Below are 25,237 nucleotides of genomic sequence, written 5' to 3' on the forward strand. Positions count from 1 at the left end.
ATTATTTTTATTCTTTATATAGAATAGACCAATTTTTCTATAAGTGGTGGCTTTAGGTTGGGATAAAATAAAATAAAAAAAATTTTCACATTATGTTTACGTATTTAATTATTTAAGAAAATTACAACGGTTCATAATAAACACCATTGTACCTATTGTCGAGACATTGTAATAAAAATAATAATAATTCTAATTCTCAGTTACTTCCATTTCACTATCAGTGCTCTCAAAGAGGTCAATATCACTAAATCAGTATAGTTTATAATTAGTGTTTATTATGTACAGTTGTAATTTTCGTAAATAATTAAATAGGTAAACGTAATGTGAATATGTTTTTTTACTTTATTTTACCCCAACCTAATGCCACCACTTATAGAATAATTAACAAAAGAAGCAAATAATACTTGTTTTAACAGCTTGAAATAGATACCGGACTGTTTGTGTTCCGTGCGACAGAGATAAGGCTCTACGAAGCCGAAATTAGCCGACTGTCTCCTTCCAAAGGTCGATGTGCAATATTTATTCGCCGGGTACTATAGATGATAATAGAACTTGAAAAATGGCTTACATTTTGTGGTAAATAATTAGGTACCATTATGTAAAGCTGTAAAATATTTATCGTTGCTAGTTATATGCCTAACTAAGATTAAACAAAAGGTTCTTGGTGCCAAAACGACAATCTTATGAAAAAAGCAATCCCTTGATATTCATATGTAAATGTTAAATAGTAACCAAATATGTTCCATTTCTTGTAATGCAAAAGTAAAAGTAGTGCACCAGCCATCTCTGTAAATTATTAACAGCAATAAAATACTGTTAATACACTCCTTTAAATATTAATCATCATTTTAGGCCCAGCTGTCCCAACTGAAAAACGGAAGTTAAATAAAAATCAGAACCCACCAGTTCACTATTTTACTTACTTTATAAATTTACTTACAACACCTTGCCTTTCCTTTTCTTTTTGCAAAACAAGTTCAGTTTGTGCTTCATTAAATTTTACTACTGCTGATAAAACTTTTGCCAAAGTTAATGAGTGTGTCCCCGAACCAGTTAAATATTCATACAAAATATTTCTCAGATACTCCAACTCTGTGTTTTCTTGGAGTGAATGTAAGTGCCTCAAACTCACAAGGGCTTCATCTAATCTTCTACCTAATTTATCATTTGCAAGCCTCAATTTTTCATTATTATCTTGCATTTGTTGCATGTTAGTGGTAACAGATGAATTAATATATTCTAATTCATTAATTTTTTTTTCTAAATTTTTTTTACTTACTAAAATATTGTTGTATCTTTCATGGATGTTATTATCATCTTTGTCTTTATAAACTACTTCATCAGGGTGTACTGGTTTATTGAAACTTTGAAAACGAATTTGATCTTTAAGTTCTAAGTTTTCTTCTACAAGCAAAGTGTTCTCCCTGATTAAGTTATCAATTTTATCTTTTCCTGATCGTATTTCATTTTTCAATGTTTGCATGTCATATTGGGAACTTTCACATTGTTCTGTGAAATTATCATTTGATGTTATAACCTCTCTCAATTTATCATTTAAATGGCTATTTTCTTTAGATATTTTAGTCAAGTAGGTTTGAAGGCCTTCAACATCAGAACGTAGTCGCCGGTTTTCTTCTTTTAATGAGGCATATTCATCAGAAGTGGTTTCAATAAAACTTTGATGTTGATTGCCACCATTAGTTTGAGTACCTTTAGCAATTAAATCTTGTGATGTTAATTTGTTCAGCACGTTTTTGTGATCCATGTTTTGCATACTAATGTTGTCAGAAATATTAATGTCAGCCTCACAAATATTTTCAAAATTAGGCAATATGGCACTGAAAGTATCTTTTACTTCCCTTATTTCAATACATGAGTCATCTGCCGAGAGGGTTTTGGTTTCTAACTCTTTCACTTTATTGGAAATATCTGTACAGTGATTTTTCAATAACATATTCTCTGCTTTTAATTCTTCTAATTCTTTTTCCAATTCGTTACAATGTAATAAGTTCAAATCATAATCTTCAACTTTTTTCTGCAAATCAGAATTTTTATTTTTAATTTCTTCTAGTGCTGTTGCATCATCTTCATTTTGCATTTTTATAATATTGACTTTTTCTTGTAAGTAGATATTACTGTCTTTTATTACATGTAATTCCTTTAAATTAAAATTATTTTCAGATTCAAGAACAGAATTTTGTTCTAAAATATCTTTTAATTTGTTTTGTAATTCCTGATTCTCAGTTACTAGAGCTGAATTACTAGTTTTTAATTCGAAAATTTCATTTTTTAATTTCTTGTTATCTGCTTCTATTTCAATCTTCTGGTCTTGCAATGTTGTTATTTTTTCATTTAAAATATCTAGTTCATTTTGTTTATGGTTCGTGGATTCCATTTCAGAATTTATATCTTTAAGATTTTTAATTTGATCATGCAATTTTTCGTTTTCGGTTTTTAAATGGTTGATCTGATCAACAATCTCATTAAATTTCTTTTCTAAATTTTGGTTCCTTGAATTAAGATCATTATTTTTCTCTTCAATATCTTTATTTTTCTGTAGTAAATGTGCATTTCCTATTTCCAAATTAATTTTATCTTTTTTATGTTCTTCAATAATATCCTCTAGATACTGTTTATTCTTTTCTGCAGTTGTTTTGATATCCTCCATATGTTTAAGTTGGCTCATAAATTCTTCATTCTCTTTTTTTATTTTTATGTTATTATCTCTAAAATCATTAAGTTTTTGTATTAGTTCGGTCTTTTCTCTTTCAAATCTATTAATATTTTCTAATGCGTCCTTTTTCATTTCAATTTCTTGTTGTAGTATTACAGACAACCGCTGATTTTCATCTTTTAAATTCGTCATTTCTCTGAGCAAAATATCATGGGTTTCTACATTCTTATTTAAAGTTTCTTTTAAAGCTTCAAGATCCCTTGTTTCCTGTTGTCGTAAAGATTGTATTTCTTCATTTTGTCTAATTTGTTCATTTAAAGTAGTTTGGTTACTTTGATATAAATCAGTAACATTTTTCAAATCATTTTTTAATGTGTCTACTTTTGACTCAATATTATTTTCTCTTTCTTCTGCTTGTTTTAATACATTGTTAACTATAATATGTAGTCTATCTCTTATAAAATCCCTCATTTCACTACTAACTTCTTCCAATATGAATTTTATTTCTTGTTTTATAGCTTGTACATTCTGTTGCAATGTGTTCACTCTTTCAAATAAGGTTTTGCATAAAAGGTTTAATTTTTCATTATCACTTTTTACTACTTTACTATTCCTATTAAGTTCAATAATTTCAGCATGCAATTTTTTGTTTTCAGTCTGCACAGATTCATAATTGAACAGTAGTTTTTCAATTTCCGTTTGCAATTTAACCAATTCATCTCGTTCTTCTTGGATTTCAGATTGTAATTTAATGTACTTTGTTTTCCATGTATTTAATTCTGTGACTAATGACATATTTTCGGAAGGCGAGTCAGTTTGTGATTCTTGGCTGTCTTTAAGCAATTTAATATCAGTTTCTAATTTGTTTATTTGTGTATTCTTCTTTAAACAATCTTCAGACAACTGTGTATTCCTATTTTCTAAATAACTATTTCTGTCTTTCATTGCTAGCTTCTCTGCTGTTTCTTGCTTTAGCTGTAATTCTAAGCATTTGTATTCTTCATCTAATTTCACTTTACAGTTTTCAACTGATTGACATTTATTGCCTAGATCTTCAAGTTGTAATTCTAGTTCTTTAATTCTATATTGAGCTTTATTTAGTTCATTAACACTTTGGCTCAGTTTAGATTGTTCTTCTTCTAGTAAAGAAATATTATTTTTGTAATTACTAATTACATTATTAAGTGATTGAATTTCATTTTGACCAACTGTTAAACTATCTTTTAATGATTTTATTTCTGCTTCTTTAGATTCGAGTTCTTTATGTATACGTAATTTATTTTCTGCTAAAGAAATAGCATATTCTTCTTCTCTCTTGCTTAGACCTTCAATCCTGTTGTTTAATTTTAATATTTCTTCCTGTCCCTGCTCAAGATCCTGTTTAAGTACTGTTATTTCTTTATTTTTCGAAAATTCTAGTGAATTATAATCATTTTGTATCTTTTCAATTAGACCATTCAGCTCATCTACTTTTTGTTGAGTTTCTATTAATTTTGAGTTATTTGCCTTTAAATGTTCATTTTCTTTGTTTTTGCTCTCTAAATCTGTTGACAAAATTTGCATCTCCGCAGTCAACTGCGCATTTTTTTCTTTACTAACTTTTAGGGATTCTTTATACTTGTTCAATAGTTGCTCCATTTTTGTGACTTTATTATTCAAAGCTGTAATTTCTGAGTTTAATGGTTCTTTTGTAATTTCTTGTTTTTCATCAGAACTTAAATCAATTAGTTGTGCATTATTATCATTTTCATTTTGATTTGCTGAATCTTTAATAATGTTGTCATCTTTGTTCTCTTGCAAAAATTTTAGTTTCATATTTAATGTATCTATTTTCAAATTTTTTTCTTCTATTTCTACACGGAGAGCTTTTTCAAGATGTGCCTGTATAAGATCATTTATTAGTTAGTGTCTTTATCAGCATTGACAATGTATTTTCGTTTAGAAATATACCATAAGTTACAATGAGTTTACTACTTTTAAAGAATAATAAAGAAGACTTTTTTCTTCAAAAGTGACATTCTTATGTGTTGTTTAAAAGGCACTTTTATGTCGTAAATAACACGGATTATGAAAAAAAAACAGCAAAATATTTACCTTCGCACTTTGTTCTAATGAGCATTGTTCTTTCAATTCTGATATTCTTCTTAAAGCTTTATCTTGAGTTTCTACTAACACATTCTGAAAAATAAACATTATTCTTATAAATGATCTTTAATGATGATTATGAACTCTTTATACTTTATTGAAAAACTCTTCAAGAGATTTTTAATAATATGCATTTTCAATGCAAATCTTTGCTGTGTGGCCAGTATGACCATTGAGTAATATGTTACTTATTTCCATAATTATCAAATTATCCACAATATTTCTTACACTAAAGTTACTAAATTTTAGCAAGAGAGCTCCCTCGGGAACTTCTATTTTGTTACATTAGATATTACCAGATTAGGAGGTGGCTGAATGCTCAACTCACTTTATCGGATTTTTCATGTTAAGTAGTAAAGTCCTTCAAGAAATAATTTAGGCAGTCATCCACTTCTGAGCTCCATTTAGTATTGTGTTAGAAGGAAACTAGAGGGGCCTTAACCTCCGCTCAATCGAGTGCTACATATGTTATATAATAGATAAGAGTAATAAAAAAGTACTATTATGTCAAGACGCAAATGTTTTCTTTAATATAAATTTCATGTTTACAGCTAAAATAAATGCAAAATTTAGATTTAAGTTAATCTTTTCGTTACGTAAAACGTGCCAGTAATGTAACAGCTTGTATGAAAAATAATTTATTATCCATGTGCATGCATAGATAAGGACATTGTGCATTCATGTATATATGGTTTACGCCAAACCCGTGTTGATTTAAGCTATAAAATTTTTTTTAACAGCACCATTAATAACAAACTGTGAAGCAATATATTGGAATAAAATCAAAACATGCTAAATTTTAAAATTAAAAAAAATTGTTGTACCCTCCAATTCAGACTAAACCTTACTACCACCATCATGCATTACCACCCAAAAATATTTTTTCAAGAGAATAATATGGATTCATTAAAAAATTAATAGTGACGCAACAACAGGGTAACATAATACAAATATTAAAACACTTGAAAGTTAAATAAAATACTTACCCTTGCTTTAGCATTTTCCCTTTCAAGAAGCTTATAATGTCGTGCTAAATCTGCATATTGGGTTTTGAATTTTGTGCATCGATCTTGAGTCCGCCTATAGGCAAAATACAGCTGTTCCTTTGTAACTCTATCTAAGTTAACAGTACCACTGCTGAAACCTTTTTCATCTGTTTCACTAGCAGAAACATCCATGTCTGACTAAAATGAAAAAATGGTGGGAGATTGGGTACAATAAAATTGTTTGGGCCTTGGAAGGGTTCTGAACCATTCATTTTATCTATTAAAATGTATTGCTTCCAACAGAAAAAATATTGTTTTGGAAGTCTTTCTCAAGCTGATTATTTAAATTTTATATAGCAAAATTTAGTTTCAAATAAAAAAAATATAAATTGCTATGTCATATAAAAGATAATTTGTTCAGAGAAGTCATAAGCCTTTTTTTTTCAAAATGGACACATTTTCATAGTAATATATGTAAATTTGTCTATAATTGAGTGCATTTCTGATAAAGTGTCAGGGATACATATCCAATTCAATGCCTGGCAGTATACATTTTGTGTTAATTACATCATTACAACTGCTCAAATATTGTTAAGGAACACATAGTGAGAAAACTGCTAAGTTCTAAGATTAAAAATCTCAAAATATACCAGTTTGTGTTAATTAAATAACACAGTAAATTAGGCTAAATGATGTACAAAGATATAATATAAAGATAGTATTATAAAAATAAAAACAGATTGTTTTTGATAATTGTATTCAGAATAGTAACCTATTTTTTATATGATTTTTCTACATAAGAACCAAACTGAACCTGTGAAAATCTCAAATGTATTATTATAAGAAAATAATGTTATTTATCCATTTTAAATGAACATATTTTGTAGGCATACCTGAAGATGGTACATTGAAGGACTTTCATATGTGGGTAATCTGAAAGATATGTCACTGGCTAAAGAACTGTTAGACAACCGTCTTTCCCTTGAAGTCTCCTAAAGAAGAAATATTTTTTTTATTAAAAAAGATAATAAAGACTAATAGAATATAAGTTTAACTATTTTACTAATTTATGTTATGTTTGAAAGTTCAAGGTCTAAGTGCACCTTTTCTATTTCTTTCGTAATAAATTTAGCCATCAGATAAATTTAGTATTTTTAAATAAAGTGAAAAAAGTCCACTATAAGTTACTGAAAAATTGATTTTTTACTCTAACATATCCATAACTGGCTATTTAAAAGTTGTTGACATCAAATAAAATTTGATGATTTTTTTTGCAAACTAAGTCATTCAAATTATGTAACTTTCTTTTTTAAAATAAGTAAACTATTATCTTTTTAATTCTTTTTCCTATCATATCATATATATGTATAATAAACAATGACTATCATTTAATAGTTAAAAAATAAAGCTTTCTTTATTTATTTTACCTCTTGATTAAAGGTGTCCACATTTTCTGAGCTTGTATGTAACATTTGCTGCTGGCCAAGTGAAATTTCATGGAATGAATTTTTGTGTTTAGCTGTTGAAACAGGACTTCTATTGTTTGGGTCTGAAAAAAGATAATTATTGCTCCCAATATTGTATTACTTTATGTAGGTCTCTTTTTCAATAAGCTATCAAGGTGAATGCAACTAAGAATAAATGTGTATAACAGTGTTCAGATAAGAATCGTAATTTACTGTACTAATGAGATTCAACTATCTCATATCTAATCATCACATCTACAACAAAATTAATGCTTTGAACACTTTTCATATCAAAGCTATGTAACCGCTTTGCAGTTATGAGACGGTTGTATTATTTACTATCAAATCCTAACCTTATCATTTCATATTCCAAAAATCACTTATGTATTTGTTGTTAACATATGATTATAATGTATACTAATTAGGTGTGAACTAATAATGAAAAAAGTATCAAAAAATATTCAAAAGTTAATTATTGTTAATGATTTTTTCACTTTAAATATTGTACAACATACCATTATCTCCAATTGAAAAAAGGTCATTATTTGTAATATCCGAAATGCTGCTGGATGCTGATGTTACAACAGCCTACAAAAAGAAGGAATATATATAAATAGTTTGTTCTTAGGAATAATATTGCAGTAAGGGTTCTGGTTTCTTTAACGTCAAATAAAGTGTTGGCTTGCTTAAGTTCGAACTGTCCGACGTATTAGAATGATTTATTATGTTATAGAAATGGTTAGATAGGTGATCCATTGTTTTACTTTAAAATTTATAATATGATAACAATAAAACATTTTTTCCAATGTACCTGAGCAGCTTGAGCGAACTGTTGGATTCTCTGTGGAGAAGATTTTACTTCTTCAGTAATCTTATCTTTGAACTTTTTAAACATTTTGTAAAACAATCAAATAGACAGTAGTAAAAGTTCAAATAACACAATTAGTCATATATTATCATAATTTTCAATTAGACATTTACTTATAGTGAATAAACTTGTACATAGTACTTCGACAAGTTGTCAAAATTCATCAAACAGCTACATCACACCACAGCCTAAAAATATTAAGTAGTAAATTAAATAATTTAATACTGTTTACATAAATGGATTCATTTTCGGTCCATATATATGTCGTAAGTGGTATAAATATAGGCCATACATTTTTTGTAGTTGGAGAGAGGCGACTTACCAGTCTTAATAATTTAAAAATCTACCTACATGGTCGAGGTATAGCGTATAGCAAATATTAGTTTTAGTTGGGGCGATTATGATTCACGACTATAAACTATCAGTACAATATGTTAAAATAACACAAAAAACTTAAAGGTTAAGTCAAGATGTGTAGTATAGGTTGTTTTATAATGAAATATCTCGCGGATTTCGTGTTGAGGTAATGAATTCCTTATAATTAGTAATCTAAGTTCGTTTCATATATACGATTTTGGGTAAAACTTGCTGGAAGAGTGGTGATGGTAATTGTCTTCACTTGCCATATACTTTGCAGTAAATTCCTGATATAGCTTAGTTTAAAAGCTTTATGCGCCACGGAGTCCTTAGGGAACGTGTAATTATTAGTATATTGTGTTAATTATGTTAATTAGCCCTAGTTCTTAGAGAAAATTATTCTCAGTGATAACATATCCCTCGCGAAGAAGAGATAATAACAATTGTAAATATAAATAAATTAAAACGATAAAGTTTAAATATGAAATGATTATTTTAAAAGTACAAAATATTTAACGTTCAGAGATGTTAGCTCATTTAAAATAAAATTTAAATTATTGAATTGATGTTCTGGTTATTTACGTTTTCGTAATTATTTTCTGTTTACAGGTGTTATATATGCAGTAAACGTCAGAGCCGTTAAGTATCTTGCCATTATCTACTGAACGTATATAACATCTTTAGCGAGTACTATATTTCAAAATGCCCGTCGCTACGAGTACTTTAGTAAAAATTGCAGGTTGGGGTGGTCTTGTTGTTAGCGCAACTGGTTTTTACTTACAAAACAAACTTATCGACAGGTATAGAAATTTTGAATACTACAAAGAGGCCTTAAGAAAATTACGAAATCATTCTGGTGCTGTTCTTTATCTCGGAGAACCCATTAAAGATAGAAGGTTTAAAATAAGTGATCGTGAAAATAATTTTTCTGATCAAACATCGGCCCGATTTCGTATTCCAATACACGGACCTAAAGATAAAGGATATTATTATTTCTGGGCAAAGAAAGACGGAGAAAATTGGTTGCTCGTCAAAGCTGAAATGGAATTAAATTCAAAACCCGGTGAACGTTTAGTCATAATAAAAGAGAACAAAAATTGAAATAATCACGTTAAAATCTGCCATGTAAGTTTTAAGGATTGTAGATTGCTTACCATAAATATGTTGTATTATAAAATGTATTTATGAAATATATCTATATACACTGTACTAAAATTTTGTTGTAATTGTTAAACATTTTTTATATCATTAAATACTTGTGAATGGATTTATATTGAATGGATAATAAATTAATTTTAAATAGCATCTGTTTCTCAATAGTTAAGCTTTTTCTTTTGAAGATAACTTTTTTCTATCCTTTTTTAAATCCTTTACTAATGGTGATAAATATTAATGATTACATTCAATAATTGGAAGAATTTTTACGCAAAAAGCAAAATTTAGTTATAAATAATTATTTATGTAGTCTATGAATAATTGGTAATTTAAGCAGTAATGTTATTTAGGACTAACAAGAAAGTAATTATAAATTTGTGCCTTACAGTGCTACTATTTTTTTTTCTCTAGCTTTATTTTCAAGTTATATAATAAGATTGTGATTAAAATTTACATTGTGTCTATGTAAAGATGAAGCACTTATGAAATTGAGTTTTGGAACCATTTATCATATAATGTAGGTATTACTGTCCGACATTCACTACTCTGTTTTGCATTATTTTTTTATTTCACAATAACTAAGAAAAACCTCTTAAGTAGTTTCTGAAAACTTTGTTAAATATTAAAAATATAGGTTCTCTAGAAAATCAACTTCAAACTTATTTTTGAAATTATTATTATTCATTAATGTGGATTAATTTTATGCACCCTATGGTGTTCTTTCTAATATATCTATAAAAACTATTTTTCTTATTTTTTCCTTTCATGTAACAGTGCTCTAAATAACAGACAAAATTCATACTACTGTAGTCAGATTTTGGGCGAAAATTGCCCTTTTTATCAAATCGTGAACTTAAAATTATTACTATATTTAACTTTAACAATTGTATCTCATGATACAGATTACCATTGTGTATAAGAAATCAAATGCAAAAAAAATAATATCAATGTCATTCCTTACATAATAATAAATAATTATCAAAATGTAATATTCTTTATTATACATTTCAGCAACCAACATGAGTTCACCATTTGTAAAACGTGAGCCATTCATTGGAACTTCAAAAGAAAAGTTTCATTTTCACAATACATTATTATGCTTGGTTAAATCTCTTCAAGGACAAACAATTACTGTAGATCTGCGTAATGACACTTATGTGTGTGGAGTTGTTCTTTTAGTGGATGGGTAAGTGGTTTGAATTTAAATATGAAAAATCTTATTAATGAATACAAGCAGTTAACTTGACAGATTCATAAGGTAGTTTTAGATTTCTTCTTATTTTACATTACAACAAATTTTAATATTTTTAACTTAATTTATTAGTAAGGATTATTGTTTGTTTAAAAGATACATAATTTTGAAACTCCACAGATATATGAATATTTCATTTTCCAATGCTGTATATTGTGATCCACAAGGAAACGAATTCTCATTTGAGAATCTTTTTATTCAATCACGTAATATTAGATACATACATATTCCTGAAAATGTAAGTATCCTATTTTATAAATTTTATTCCTCTGAGTTCCTCTTATCACTTTACTATTAAAAACATTTAATATTTGAAATTGGAATTATAATCACTTACTGCCAATAAGTTATTGGCATAGAAGATCAACTTAAAATAATGCTCATGTTTTTCTGTAAATTATAAGATAATGTACAGTATTGATCATGTCTTTTGACAAATTGTTTGTTTAATTTGGCAATTAAATACTTTACATACACATTTATCATGATGTATGTTTCTGTTTTGATTTGAAAGGCATCATACACAGAAATAATAAGCCTTTTAAGACTTACAATATTAATACTAGCTTTATTGAATTATGTTTAACACTCAATTGTATTAAATAATGTAAATTAATCAAAAAAATTAAATTATTTAATGAACATTTTACATTATTGAAATTTGAGATTGTACCCAATTAAAATAAAAATGCACTATTCTAAATAAAAATTAATTCAATGTTCAGGTTTCTGTACTAGCTAATATAAAAAAGGAAGTGAGTAAAGAGAATAAGACAAAATCATCAGGCAAACCAACAGAAAAGTCCAGAAAGGCTAAGAAGGCTCTTCAGCGGCACTTGGAGACTGTAGCATCTTTGGGAGTTCATAAGCAATAAAATATATTTATATTAGATTTAAAATAATAAAACTTATATAGTAATACTTTCAACTTTTTTACTTTAATTTTAATTTAAACATATTTTTACACAAGTAACAGTTATTTCACATTTATTGACACTAACAAAATTTTATGTATAAAACATTTACTTATCAGGTGACCCTTTATCCGTATGTTCAGGATATACATTCCCTGTGGATGTAATCATATTTTGTAACTTTTTTTTATCTGTAGAATTTAATGTAGATTCGTGCTTGAGCATGTTAGGAATATATTGAATAGAAGTATCATTTTCCAATTGCATCTGATTCTCAGTATATGCTGGCAAGTAAAACTCTGGTTTATTATCCACAAAACTAGTGATCTGCACTTTTTGTGGTGATCCCTCATTTTTAAGTGATTGCTGGTGTGGGAAGATTTCTTGTTCATACTGATGTTCACTATTATTTATTACTAAATTCTTTAAATCATAATTTTGTTGCTTACTTGAATTCAAATCGCATGATATTTCTAATTGACTATTTATATATTTGTCTGGAATTTGTTGACACTTTGGTAAATCCGACGTAGTGTTTGAGTTTTGTGCTTGTACAATTACGATTTGTTTAAAAGAGTGCTTAGACTCGCGTACGATGTTGTTATTTGGGCGTAGAAATATCTCGGAAACTTCTTTAAATGTCGGCGGAGGCGGTATTGAAGGTGACGAGTCTGGACCCTGACTACATAAGTAATTCGATTGATTTATACTTGTAATTATAGATGTAGGGCTAGGCGATGATTGCATTGTGTTGGGTCGGGCAACAACTTGAGGATTTAACAAATCTGAAACACAATAAAAGTATAAAAAAATCAGAAGTATAAAGTTAAAGGTTTTGATGTAAATTAATAAAATGATAGTGTAGAAATTGGTTATTAGCAAAACTACTAAGTGCATAGAATTTATAGCAAGCTTGATTAAGTTGTAATTAAGCCTTGAAGACGAAACAAATTCTTAGTTAATTGATCTAATGGACGTGGTGAATACTGATGTCATTTTAAATTACTTAAGTGTTAAAAAGTAGAAATCAAATATATAGTATATTGTTGTTGTTTACTTTATGTAAACTTTAAATGTTACTAAAGAGCTTCGAGGCGTGGGTAGGCCCTCACTAGGTAGACCGACGACGCAGTGAGGTCGCGGAAAGTCGATGGATGAGAGCAACGTAAGATCGGACGTCATGGCTATCTTTTTTTTTATCGTCACCCCTTATTTGATGTGGGACAATTTCATAACATAATTACAATTTCATTATACAAGTTACAATTTCGGATAATAAGTTTTTCACATATATTTTTTTTATCATGTCTTTCTTCCTCCACAGTATCTTTCATGTCCACTCCATTAGCATTATTGTCAGTCAATCATCGCTTTTCATCATTCTTCTCCATTTCCATGGCATTACAGTATATATATCACATTATTGTTTCCTAGTTTTGTGTTTTAACTCTTGTATCTTACATTTTACAAGTAATTTATTATTATTCATCTTTAGTACATTTTTATCTATTCTTAAATATTTCTACATTCCTTTGGTCATACCCGACTTCATGGCTATCTGTGAGAGGCTTAAAAAAAGAGCTTTAATTGGGGTTTTCCTCTAAAAACTTACCATGAGGTTTGAACTTTGCGAGCTGCGCATAGACTTGTTTTATACGTTCGATGTTCATTTGCGAAGCCTTCGCGTGATCGACCATAGGCATTGGATAGTCGCGTCCAACAACGCAGCGCGCCGACTGCTGAACTGACTCGGGCGCCACCCACGGTTCATGGATGTACCGTGTCGGCATATTTTTTAATGCAGGAATGTACTTTCTACAAAACGATATGGATTTCTTTTAATTATATAGGTATATAAGTTCAAATTTTCAAAATTTTAATTTTTTTTTATCAAAGAGTACAAAAGTCCACAGTGCCTTAAAAGGAAGGTTTACGACCAATGTGAATTAACAGTGAAAATTTATAGCACAGAAACATTGACCCTCGCTTCGACCCTTATTGGTAGGCTCGCAATCGTGCTATGCGAAAAACTTCACTACAAGATCGAAAGAGGAGATCTATAGAGAAACACAATTTACCGAAGTAGCACATCGGATTGGGAAATTGAAAGGGTAGTGGACTAGCCACATTGTTCATTTATTTGTTCATAGAGGTAATCTATTCTGCGCGCTATAGGCCAAGCCCTAGGTAAAAGATGGTCTCAGAAGCCTAAAGGTAAGGAGTATCGACCACGGATCGAGAAACGCAGAGTAGGATGTCCACCCACAAAGTGGTCAGACGATTTTGATAAGGTCGATGGAACACTGCACAGCAAAAAATAACTAGACAATTAATTAATTCGAATAACACTAGAAAAAGTAAAGTAATAGCATACCTAATAAAATCACCGTTAGGATCAGTTTTTCGTCCAAAACGAACGGGACAGTAGCAATGGAAGAACTGCTGGAAAAACGATGAACATGATAGCCACATCCACATTCCTGCATTAACTGACCAGTCAGCGTCCAATAATAATTCATCAAATACCTGCCGATAAAATTACACATCATTATTATATTTTGAAACAAAATAACAATATTTTAAATTAGTTTTTATTTATCTAACTGTTTATATATACATTTAATGGATTCAGGCGTTACATTGCGGGAGTCCATCCCAAATAAGAAAGGACCAATATGTAGCCACTTCCGCACATGCAGTGGTTGTCGTGCATGAAAGTGCACCGCCCGCCAGCCCGCTCGTAAATGCGCATGCGACGGACAATGCCAACTACACAACCGCCACCGTAAATTCACTCAACACGTGCTTCACCCCTCCACTGGGCATCTTCAGGAGTTGTTACACCGGTATCGGTATCGGAAGTGGCTACATATTGGTCCTTTCTTATTTGTTTATATATACATAAATACAGTTTTAAATATGTATTAATTATTCTTTAATTACCATGGAATTAGCAATGTAAACTTCATCAAATTGATTAAATCAATGAAATAGTACATATTTATTTACATATTATGATAATTTTTATCAAAAATTATATATTATAATTTTGAACAAAAGTATTAAAAACTTGAGGAATGTTTTCATCGATGCTCATCAGGATAGTAAAAACAGGATGAGATACAATAGATTTTAAAGAACTAATGTAATTGAAGACTTCTCAATAAATATATTGAAAATTGATTATTAAACAAATAACCTTTTCTTTCTGTTATAATATTAATATCAGAAAATGTGAATGGGAGAGTGAGAAGGATATTTGTAAGCAAAACAAAAACATTTGCATTTATGCAGATGAAAACTCTGATAAAAATTCCTTTTGTTAATTTATCCATTAGAAAATCTTTAACCTTTAGCAAATATGTATCCTATTATACTTTCTCTTTGCTATTACATTTTGAAACTAGTGTTGGCCATAATAAAGTTCACTTTTATTTTTATAGTAATTTTTTGTAACCATAAGCATTAAGAGTTCAATATGTACAACTCCATCACTTAGTTTCAGCAGGACGAGGCTAATTGTCTTACAATAAATGCCATCATAGAGGTCGTGTGAGGAATGTTCTCAAGAAAAGTCACGATTCACATTATTGATTTGTCTCCAAATACTTGGCAATGATTCCAATAGCGACATGCAGGCGTTGTTTTGAAAAGCTTCAGTGTCGTTTAAAAGAATGTTGTCGAAGATCTGGAGGACATCCTACATTTTTTATTAAAAATATATTAATCAAAGCACGAACAAGACTCTCCCCGGAGTTCTCGAGCTTAGGATACTTTAATAAGTGGTCTTAGGATACGCCCCTCTTGGTGTCCTGTCACCTCAAACCTGCAGAAACTGAATTCTATTCGAGCAGCAGTGACAGTCTGGTCCAACAAAATCAAAGCACGTAGGTGGTGTTCGCTGAGTACGTGTATTTTTTTTATAATTTTCAAATGTGAACTATATTAAGACCAACCTTTATTTAATGTAAGGATAAAATATGTAAATAGCACAAAAAATAATAATACTTTACTAAACACTTCTACACTGACAGTCGCTTATGAAATCGATTCTTGCCTTCATTCCTTCTTCCCAAGATATCCATAGGTCACCTCTAGTTAGGAAACATGCGACGGCATGTCTTGCCAAGTGGTGTATCCAACCTTCCTCTCTAAGTTGTATCATTATAGAATCTATCCAGGGGTAGCCTGTCTGGCCCTGAAAATAATTTTTTAGCTGTTATATCAACTTCTCCAATATATATTCTATCGACTATATATATTTAAATTTCTCTTTTATTAGTTTAAAAACAATAAATCTATTTTTATTTTATTACAAGAAGTATGTAGTCAAGTTTCATAAATCTGAGATCTCTTTTTTAAAAAATTTATACAAAAATATAGAGCTTATTATATTGTCTAACTTATCTAAGAGTCAATTTGGAGGCTGTGAGTCTGAGCTAATAGTACTCTAGTGAGCAACGATTCCCCTGAAGCCTAAGCCAGAACTGACGCTATGACCATCCGATATCCCTCAAGTTCTTGAGTTTCTTGGAAAGGACGCCGGATGTTTACATAGTTTTGCAGACAAACTTATTTGGCAAATGGAAGTCTAGGAAATAGACATAACTTCTTCCCTAGTTTGAGAATTATTCTGCTTTTATAACTATGTATACAATTATAATATTTCCTATTATTGTTTTTACAATCATTTAAAAATATTTTATCTTACATTCGCCCATTTAGCGAGAGCATCCTGGTTTTTTTCCCAGGGTATTTGCACACATATAGGATTGCCTTCCATTCGATCGAAATTAGGATTTCGAGTGGCGGCGCAGTAGAAGAATTCCCTCCAGAGTATTTGTCCGTGCAAAGACAACGGTGGCCTTACACGTTTTACTCTCTTGTATAGTTCCGTTAGTTGATAATAGAATAATCGCGTGGATAAACATCCGAACCTAAAACAAAAAAGTCATGTTTGTAGGTTACTACGGGAAAATACACAGCAACACTTTTTTAAATTCATCAAAATGGCGACCAATAACTAGCGGTATTTAAAGAGGTTTAGTAGTGATTTGCTATTCTGTCCCTTTTCGGAGAACGTTGTAGAGCTATATATGAAATAAGTATTTATAATAATAACTAAGTTAAAGTGATTTTATGACATAGCGCGGCCAACAGCGTTTTTTGGCGCTCGACTATAGACACTCTCAGCGTACAGCGTCTTCTGGCGCATGGCTAGACAATTTTTCTCAGCGAAAAGCATCTTCTGATGCTCGACTATAGACACTCAGCGTACAGCGTCTTCTGGCGCACGGCTAGACAATTTTTCTCAGCGAAAAGCATCTTCTGATGCTCGACTATAGACACTCAGCGTACAGCGTCTTTTGGCGCACGGCTAGACAATTTTTCTCAACGAAAAGCATCTTCTGATGCTCGGCTATAGACACTATTTCTCAGCGAACATTTGTTTTACATTATCGTGTCAATAATTGCATGATGACGGTCATTAATTTGTGTGTTACTAACGCGGTAGCTGCATATGCTTCCTGTGCGGATATTTTGTCATACAATTATTCCTTAATTTTGCCTCTATCATGGATAAATGGCTGAGAGACTAATTAATCTTTAGGTGCTCCGCAGCGAAAGGGGTAATAACAGTGTAATACTAACAGTAATGCATATTTGTTCCACGCCGGTTAACCTACGCATTATTTATACCGAAGAGATTATATGTTTATCTATACTCAACAAAAATTTTTTTGATATCACACTTTTTAGTTAAAATTAGATATTTTTTGATTACATTACAACAAATACATATGCATTTAGCTCTTTAATTACTAATTAATACAATGCATCAGCTAATAAACTGCTGATATTTTCAGTTGGTTCAGAATATTAAATTTTGATTTAGAATGTTAACTTTGGGTTTTTTAGTGTTGTGTGGGAAGAATGTCTAGGTCAGGAGTCTAATCTACGACCAGCTAGTCATATGCGACACTTTGAAGGATTGTTTGTGGCTCTTGATAAATGTAACCTAATTCACTTTTCATTTTTGTATGTTTATATTTAAAAACAATAATATCGATCCGTATACGTTTCAAAACTTCTTTTAAATTGCTGCACTATTTAATTTTAAATACATATTTTGAAGTTACGTAAAAAGAGTTTATACATTTTTTTATTCCTTTGAAATAAGGTATTTATGTAGTAAATTAGGACACGCGTAAAGTTTAAAATTTTGTAAAATGGCTCTGACTACCAAGGTGCTAGTCCATGCAGAGATCCACGATGAAATTGAAAGGTCCAATTGGCAAAAGAGAAGTTGGTCGGCCAAACAAGACACGCAGAAAGGGATCAAGTGAATAAGGCAAAAGCCTGTCTTTTGCCTTATTCACTTGATCCCTTTCTGATGCATGAAATATGTCTAGCAAGTGGGTGTATCCGAAAATGGGTGCAAATCAGAGAAACAAAAATTACTGACAATACTAAAAACTACCATTAAGGAAACTAAACATTACCAAAGTTACTGAAAATGTAATTTTTGGAACTAAATGACTATTCATTCATGCATCGAACAGTGGTAGCATTGCGGAAGACGACTGAAACTTGCGATCGTTAGTCATGGATTCGATTTCAGGGATACAGTCTTATATATAATTCATGCTTTAATATACAATTGCTACTGCTCACTAATAAATTTCTAGAGGACAGGCAGCAGCGTTTTCTGTGTAACCATAATACCACACTGCGATTGCCAAACCACATGCCGAGCGCGGCGACTGTTATATCCCCCCCGTTAATATCTTTGGGGAGGCCTAAGCGTTGTAGTGGGAGTCTGATACATTTCATATGTCACCATACCTTAAATATGGCGACAGCCCTGTAGGACTCGCCAAAAGAGATTGTGGTGTCATTTTAGGTCTTCCAAATGAAGCCACCCAAGCTTTACGTTCCAAATGCCTTTCTAGTCTCGCTAGCGCTTCGCTTTCGCCTCCAATCCATATAGGCGGCTTTAGACCTTCCGTTTCGAAACCTGAAACAATTTTACTCATTAGCCATCAACCACACTGAAAACTTATCTTAAAATATACAATTATAATCGACGACATGATGCGATGCTGGGTGTAGTCAACATTGCATTGGAGACGTTATTTGAGGTAAAGAACTAAATGTTTATTAATTATACCTAGAAGTGTGCACTCGGGATATCAAGTATCATAGTAAAAATGTTATCGTTTACCAAATTAAATAGATTAAATATAATTCATTTTATTTAGTAAACGTGTTTGTAGAGCACGACAAACGTTGTTAGTCTGCGGCAGTATTAAGCGTTTGTTTCATTTAGATTTATCTTTTAATTAAACGCATGTTGTTTTATTTATTTTTTCTTATAATATTAGATGATTCATATACAAGTACTGTAGTCACTTTCAATGCTAAGTTAGAAAAAACATGTGAATAAATTTGACTGGACGCACCTATCCGATAAGCAAATATCATATTTTGTCATTATATACAAATAACAATAGATATTACCGAAGTAATGTAAGAAAGTCACGTTTATATTTTAGTAATCTTTTTCTACTGAATTAGTTAAAAGTACATTAAGGCAATAACTCCTATTATTTCAACCTATCCTATTATATCAACTGTACGTTATTTTCCAAAATATATAGCGCTCTTTGATTCGCACTTTTGTAAGCAATTACAGGAAAAAACAGGAGGAACATTTCATAAACAGATTATAATAAATTTAAAAACGTGTTTGCAAGAATCTCCTTTCTTATTCTTCATTTTTATTATAATTTTTTTATAATCCATATACAAGTTTATGAAATGTTTTTAATGTACATACCACCGTTGTCCGAGAAACACGTTAAGGCATAGATGAAACAATAATCACTGCAAAAACTTTTAAAATCGCAATGTAAACATGAGTGATCAACGTAAAATCAACGCAATTAGCTCCGAAGACAAAAAAAATCAAATATTAATAACGAAATTCCCTCAAATTTCTTAAAATCATAATAGGAATGTTCATTAAACATTCAGAATAAAGAATATTTTTTTCATAAGCCTTAGTTTTTTATGTATATTGATAATTTTGGCTTTAGCTAGAAATTAAAAAAATCCAGTTAAAGAGTTCAACATGCGATCAGAATTATTAAGTAAGATAACACAGTTATTAATAAATTCTAAACAAAACAGTTTTACCCAAAAAATAATGCTTATTGTAACGCCAAGGGTCTTAGGACTAGGGACAAGCTAGTTTTTGGTTCACTGCTTGAAACATTTGCGCCCGATTAACGAAAAAGCAGACAAGTTGCGAATTTTGTGATACTAACTCTATATAGAGTGTCATTCTAAATGACGCTATTGTACTAAATATAAATCTCTTGTAATAAAAAATTCAGATTATACTAAATTGGTTTCAAAATATCTTTTAAACTCTGGATTGTTTGCAGAAAATAATATCATTTTAATAATAACATATTATTATTCCAGTAGTTACAGTGATGAATTAAAATAGGTCGCATAAAAACAATGGTAAACTGTAACACAGACGTATGGTAATTTTATAGATTAATACAATTTAAATATGGCTTCAAACAAAATTGTGGGATTTAATAGTTTTAATCATTATCGTTAGTGATGTTTATTTAAAATAAATAATACCAGCGTTCATTCTAATTAAAAGATCCACGATTGATAGTTGTATCAATAAACGTAGAAAAAGTGTGTGTGTGTGTAACACTGACCCAATTCCTCAAGCGTGGGCACTCCGAATCGATCGTTGTGGTCATCGGTCAAAGGAGTGGTGGCGCCGTTGAGGGTCTGAGCAGTAATTGCGGCCTCCGCTGGTGGTGGAGGTGGCATGCTGGCAATTAGTGCTTGGAACTGGTGGTAGGTCAACGGAGCTTTGCCGCCATTACGCTCTATAATCCTGTACAAATATAGTACGATACTATCTTACAAACAATTTCAGAATACTAGCTCAAAATAATCAGCTTCGCCGGCAATGATGGCCTATTGTATACTCGGCGATATCACTACGTCATCATTATTTCAGCTGTAGGACGTACCGCTGCATATAGACCTGCCCCAGAGATAGACCGACTGATGATTTCTTCTTTTTTCCTAACGCTAGTGTTTCGAAGAAGAACAGAGATTCAGATCTTTCAATGGGAATCGGATCCGAGATACTTATGGCATCGGGAGCTACAGTGTCCAGTCGTTCCGTGGAGATTCCGCCTAAGCAACCGTTGGTCCTAAGGTTTTTTAGTAATAACAAAAAGGTCTCTGCCTACAGACTCAGTAAAGTTGTAATAGGTAATCAGCATTTTGGTTTATGACAAAAATTTTCTTAATAACCAAAAATAATAATTATTTAATAACATTGTTGTAAAGGTTACAAATGTATCGATTATTTTTAAATAGTAGGTATTCGTGGAATACCGGACTCAAATAACACTGCACTAGTTATGAACGCTTGTATTTCGACAGCTCATAGTTCGTATTGCGATCGTTGACAATTAGTAAAAGGAATGCTTATGTTCGCATTTTGAAATGAAACGTTTAACCAAACAAAAATAACGCAATTTTGTGGACGTTTTTTTCTGGATAGGCATTCACGTAAAAAAATGGAAATCAACTTTTAACTTTAGTTAACATATCTAGATTTCATAAAACCCAATTCCAACAATGAAATATTAAAATTTCCGTTCACGTTTTCAAGTGCGACTTTCGAGTCAACTTGTTCAACGAAGGGCCATAAAAAAAAACTTAAATTTATGAGATGTGCCAATTCATTTAAAACAAAAAACGGATAAATATTTGTTACTGTTTAACTTACTTGTCCAACTTATAAAGTGTATGCGAAACCCGCGAGTTTACGCTGATTCCGACCTCCCGACATTTCGTCATAATATTATGGTCCCGAACTTTGCCATAGGGCTCGGGATCTTCTTCGAACGTCAGCGCAGTGGTTCCCCATTCGCGAAACAACTTTGGTAAAGCATCTGCCGGTTGTCCGCGCACGACAAACAACCGAGAATTTAGCTTTCGTAAGCTGTTGTCTAAATCTTCTAGACATTGTAGAAGAAACCTACCGAACAAAAAACATACATGTACACATAAATAAACATCATCGAAGGTTATTAAATCATCTTTCAAGCAACCGAGATATTTGCAAATATGTCACATACCAGTCTTGTATGTAATATATAGATATTATTAATCGTTACATTGTTATATGAAATCGTATTCCTTTTAGTTTGCGAAACTAGCTTTCATTTTAATAGTCATAAGCTAATTCTTTCAACTCACCTCCACTTATTTATACCAACATTAGATGAGCTAGCGAACCAGGGATCGATAATAAAAACGCATCGAAATGTGACAGCGTCGACGAGGCCATCGCGTAGAGACGGGTTGTCATGAAGACGTAACCCCTTCCGGAACCAATGCACAATATGTTTGCCGGGCCTAGTGGGCGGGGCAGCAGGCGCAGGCGGGGCAGGCGGGGCCGCCAGGGGCGCGGGGATAACGGTTGCCGAGGCTTCGGAAGGCGTGCTCGGTGCCGGCAGAGTTTCAGCAGCCGCTGACATCGCTAAGTTACCCACATTACATATTCGACGACAAATTCTAATTCTTATTTCTCATTTAATGAGTTCGGTCTTCTGTCACTCATTAAAGACTTTTGAGATTTAAATGTCTTGAAAAATAAATTGATATTTACGATATGTAAATCTGAAATAAAAATTATGATATATTTATAAATATGTAGTATATAAACCAAGGCGAATGGAGAATTTATAAAATAGTATAAACAATAATAATTTTTTTGCAGCTTTCTACATCAAAATGAAGGAACACTAAGAAAATAGCTACAGGTTCTGTAATATCCTAGTTTAAAACAAATTTGAGTTTTTTATGTTAATTTTGAGATTGATTTTGTATAAGCTATAATATTTTGTTGAAAACATAAAAGGAAAGAGGTGTGGTTATGCAGCCTTTTCCAAAATTTGAAAGTAACATAAATTAAATCATAGATCCATCTTTGTTTAGTCAAATGATTATGTGAATTTTTAATCTTGGAAGTTTTGAGTTTAAAAGGAATGCCCTCATTTTATGGATGACTTATGACATCATAAAACAAGTCAGAGGTCTACAAGCAGAAGTCTTTTTGAGCAGAACTATGGTCAAGAGTATTAAACTAAGAATAGACAACAGGTAATGGAAGATAAACAGCAATCAAGTTAAAGCACTCTTAAGCTTCAGAGAGCTGTTATCTCTAGGTTTGTATAGGCAGTATTGAATAAATTTAAAGAAACCTTTAGACATCAATGATAAGTTATGTGGAAAGAAATAAGTACCAAAACTTCACTAAAGATTTAATGAAAATTCCCATAACACTAAGTAAACAAAAGGCATATCTCGTGAATCCAATAAGAGGTAGCAGTTAATATATTATCATAGTTACAAATATTATGGTTCTTAATGTTAATTTTAAAACAGGGTAGCTATGTTGACTAAACAAAAAGTAGGACATTTATATAAATTTCAACCAGCTTGTAATCATTTTAAAAAAGGTTATACTAGACAACAATTTCATTACCACCATTTCAGGTATAAGACATCACATGCTGGACAAAGTTTCTCTAAGATATTTCCGACAGTTTACTGTAGCTTCAATCCAAGATGGATAAATATATATGGAATAAATGTCTATGAATTAGTTAATAACTTTTAAAAAAAAAAGTCAGGTACACAAACATCTACAGCATAATTGAACTTAACAGTAGCCTTCAGCAGTGCAATTTTCAAAAATCCAAAGAGTTCATTAAAGTTAGTGTTTTTAGGTATGAACAATGTTCTTATATCAAGCTTATCAATAGTTCAGTAGTATGGATATTATTATGACTATCCTATTATAAATATTCCATCTATAATTATAAATAAGGCAAACTGCTAGTGGGGAAGAGACATTGTGGTGTAGACTGATGTGGAATGTAGTCTGTTGTAGCAAGCAAGCCTATTGGCTTGTTGTATTGTTACCTATATCATAATATATTTAACAAACAAAAGTGTACATTACAGCTTCTTAGAAGATAACATTAACTACAAAACTGTGTTGGTAATGCCATCATTAGTGAAAATTACTTCCTGATTTAGCTTCTTAATGTTATAATATTAATAGTATAAAAAGCAAAAAAAGCAACTAAAACTTAAACTCGATAAATGATTGTTTTTTCTCTAATGGTTTGAAGCTCTAAATCATACCTAATTAGATATCAATTAGTTTCACAAATTTGGCAATTGTTTTAGTAAAATATAACACAATTTCAGTCATAATTTAACCTGAAAACTCTTTTTGTTTACTGAGCAAAAATTACAAACAACTCTTGAAAAACGTTAAAGAACTAAGTAGGCTATTATTTTAAGTTTACTTTTCTTTTGATTTAAGACATAATATGCAATGATATATTTAATTTCATATTTTTTTTCTTATTAATTATTTATACTTATTTTATACTTACTTATAAATCTCATTTTAATTATTTTGTATTTTTTATTTCTCAATCAAATGTTCAAATCTATAATACTTTTATTATAACAGATTTTTAACTTTTGGTAACTAATAACAAAAAAACACATTGCATTACGTTCTAATTACAACTTCATTATGAAATTCGAGTTCAAAATATACGCTTTTTTATTATTTAATAGTAACAAACATTTTATTTAATACAACTTACCTGCAATCTTTGTTTTCGCGAAGATACTAACGAAAAAACATATAACTTTGTGAGAAATTACTACTTGGATATTAAGTATTTAACTAATAGCTTAAATTTTATGTAGTAAATTGACGTAACACTAAACATAAACAGTCCTGGTTTTCGTTAACTTCGTAGTAATGGAAAACAATAATCGAGGTAATAATTTGGTAATTTATATTGTACCCGTAACAATTTATTATAATTCACATAAATACATAAACATTCATCTTAATAAATTGTGAACGTTTGTAATTTTTTAAATATTACTTAATGGATAATGAAAGAAATTATTAACTCAAGCGTCACAGACAGATTATTGTTAGGTATACAGAATTGACAGAATCAGAAGTCGTCCACGCCGCTTGCAACGTGACCATTATATTATATATAAGGAAAATCATAAATGTACTGTGTTTTCTACGCAATAAGCATGTGTTTTAGTTCGAGGTGACCATCGTAGTTAGAGCTAATACATACTAATTTCCTCTTTTGAAGCGCTCTTATTCTCAGAGGTATAACGGCTACAGTTACATAAAATGTAAAATGATAGGAAAGGTAGTATTGAACTCCTATTTTTTATGGCTATAAACATAAACTTTTCGCCAGAGTTTTTTATCTATAAAATGTTATATACTATATTTATTTATAAGTAT

The 25,237-nt window shown here is 30.6% G+C and overlaps 4 protein-coding genes across 4 annotated transcripts; 2 read left to right on the forward strand and 2 right to left on the reverse strand.

Annotated features, from left to right (window-relative positions):
- Positions 1 to 382: 382 nt before the first annotated feature.
- LOC137929974 (golgin subfamily A member 4-like) lies at positions 383 to 8,302 on the reverse strand. The gene is made up of 8 exons (XM_068773138.1): positions 8,083 to 8,302; positions 7,787 to 7,859; positions 7,233 to 7,354; positions 6,699 to 6,797; positions 5,806 to 6,003; positions 4,769 to 4,852; positions 941 to 4,555; positions 383 to 867 (listed from the first exon to the last, which is right to left on the reverse strand). The coding sequence occupies exons 1-8, from the start codon at positions 8,164 to 8,166 to the stop codon at positions 844 to 846; spliced, it is 4,299 nt and encodes a 1,432-aa protein (XP_068629239.1). The 5' UTR covers positions 8,167 to 8,302; the 3' UTR covers positions 383 to 843.
- Positions 8,303 to 9,198: 896 nt separating this feature from the next.
- On the forward strand, positions 9,199 to 9,597 carry LOC137929868 (cytochrome c oxidase assembly factor 1 homolog). Its single transcript, XM_068772992.1, has one exon. The coding sequence runs from the start codon at positions 9,199 to 9,201 to the stop codon at positions 9,595 to 9,597; it is 399 nt and encodes a 132-aa protein (XP_068629093.1).
- On the forward strand, positions 9,533 to 11,805 carry Lsm10 (U7 small nuclear RNA associated Lsm10). The gene is made up of 4 exons (XM_068773121.1): positions 9,533 to 9,621; positions 10,663 to 10,837; positions 11,024 to 11,141; positions 11,629 to 11,805. Exons 2-4 carry the CDS (start codon positions 10,671 to 10,673, stop codon positions 11,776 to 11,778), a joined length of 435 nt encoding a protein of 144 aa, XP_068629222.1. The 5' UTR covers positions 9,533 to 9,621; positions 10,663 to 10,670; the 3' UTR covers positions 11,779 to 11,805.
- On the reverse strand, positions 11,598 to 24,984 carry LOC137929958 (cryptochrome-1-like). The gene is made up of 10 exons (XM_068773120.1): positions 24,561 to 24,984; positions 22,129 to 22,551; positions 21,656 to 21,907; positions 20,562 to 20,746; positions 18,664 to 18,835; positions 16,529 to 16,754; positions 15,875 to 16,015; positions 14,192 to 14,343; positions 13,430 to 13,632; positions 11,598 to 12,602 (listed from the first exon to the last, which is right to left on the reverse strand). The coding sequence occupies exons 2-10, from the start codon at positions 22,407 to 22,409 to the stop codon at positions 11,926 to 11,928; spliced, it is 2,289 nt and encodes a 762-aa protein (XP_068629221.1). The 5' UTR covers positions 22,410 to 22,551; positions 24,561 to 24,984; the 3' UTR covers positions 11,598 to 11,925.
- Between the last annotated feature and the right edge of the window lie 253 nt (positions 24,985 to 25,237).

Source organism: Battus philenor, unplaced genomic scaffold (assembly GCF_028537555.1).
Source record: "Battus philenor isolate CCGP_79_NKW_IND1 unplaced genomic scaffold, ilBatPhil1.0.hap1 SCAF_5, whole genome shotgun sequence".
Lineage (NCBI taxonomy): Eukaryota > Metazoa > Arthropoda > Insecta > Lepidoptera > Papilionidae > Battus > Battus philenor.